We start from the raw sequence: 378 nt of genomic DNA, 5'->3' as shown, positions 1-378 counted from the left end.
TGCTCGGCGGCGCCCACGGAGAGCGCGTGCGGGCCTGGGAAGCCCACGCTGGTTTGCTCGAGCGCGGTGGGGAGCTGGTCGTACTCGCAGCAGAGGGGACAGAGGGTGTGCTCTGGGGAGGGCCCGCCCAAGACGGACCTCATGGTCTTCAGTCCCAGCCTTCCGCCCTGTCCTGTTGGTGTGCATACGGGCGAACAACAGGACTTAAATGAAGATCATTGTTCCAAAGTAAGTCTGAGTTTTCATAATGTAATATTTAATTATTTAATTGTTTTTATAATGTCTCTATATTCTTATAGTTCTTATTGATTTTTGCTATATATGCATCTTTTCCTTACAGAATATTTTGGTTTATGATCCTTTTTTTTTTTTTTTTTT

General features: G+C 46.0%; 1 protein-coding gene across 1 annotated transcript in view; it reads left to right on the top strand.

Moving 5' to 3' along the window:
- Positions 1-378, top strand: part of LOC104855121 (protocadherin alpha-6-like) — a gene marked incomplete at its 3' end in the record, with an annotated part of 14,099 nt that overhangs the window by 2,067 nt on the left and 11,654 nt on the right. The window contains exon 3 of the mRNA XM_033765586.1: positions 1-228. Coding sequence (XP_033621477.1) covers positions 1-228 — 228 coding nt within the window. The remainder of the gene's footprint in view (positions 229-378) is intronic.

This window comes from Fukomys damarensis, unplaced genomic scaffold (assembly GCF_012274545.1).
Source record: "Fukomys damarensis isolate Sample0158 unplaced genomic scaffold, DMR_v1.0_HiC HiC_scaffold_3, whole genome shotgun sequence".
In the NCBI taxonomy this organism is placed as follows: domain Eukaryota; kingdom Metazoa; phylum Chordata; class Mammalia; order Rodentia; family Bathyergidae; genus Fukomys; species Fukomys damarensis.
This window is presented reverse-complemented; position numbering and strand designations above follow the sequence as displayed.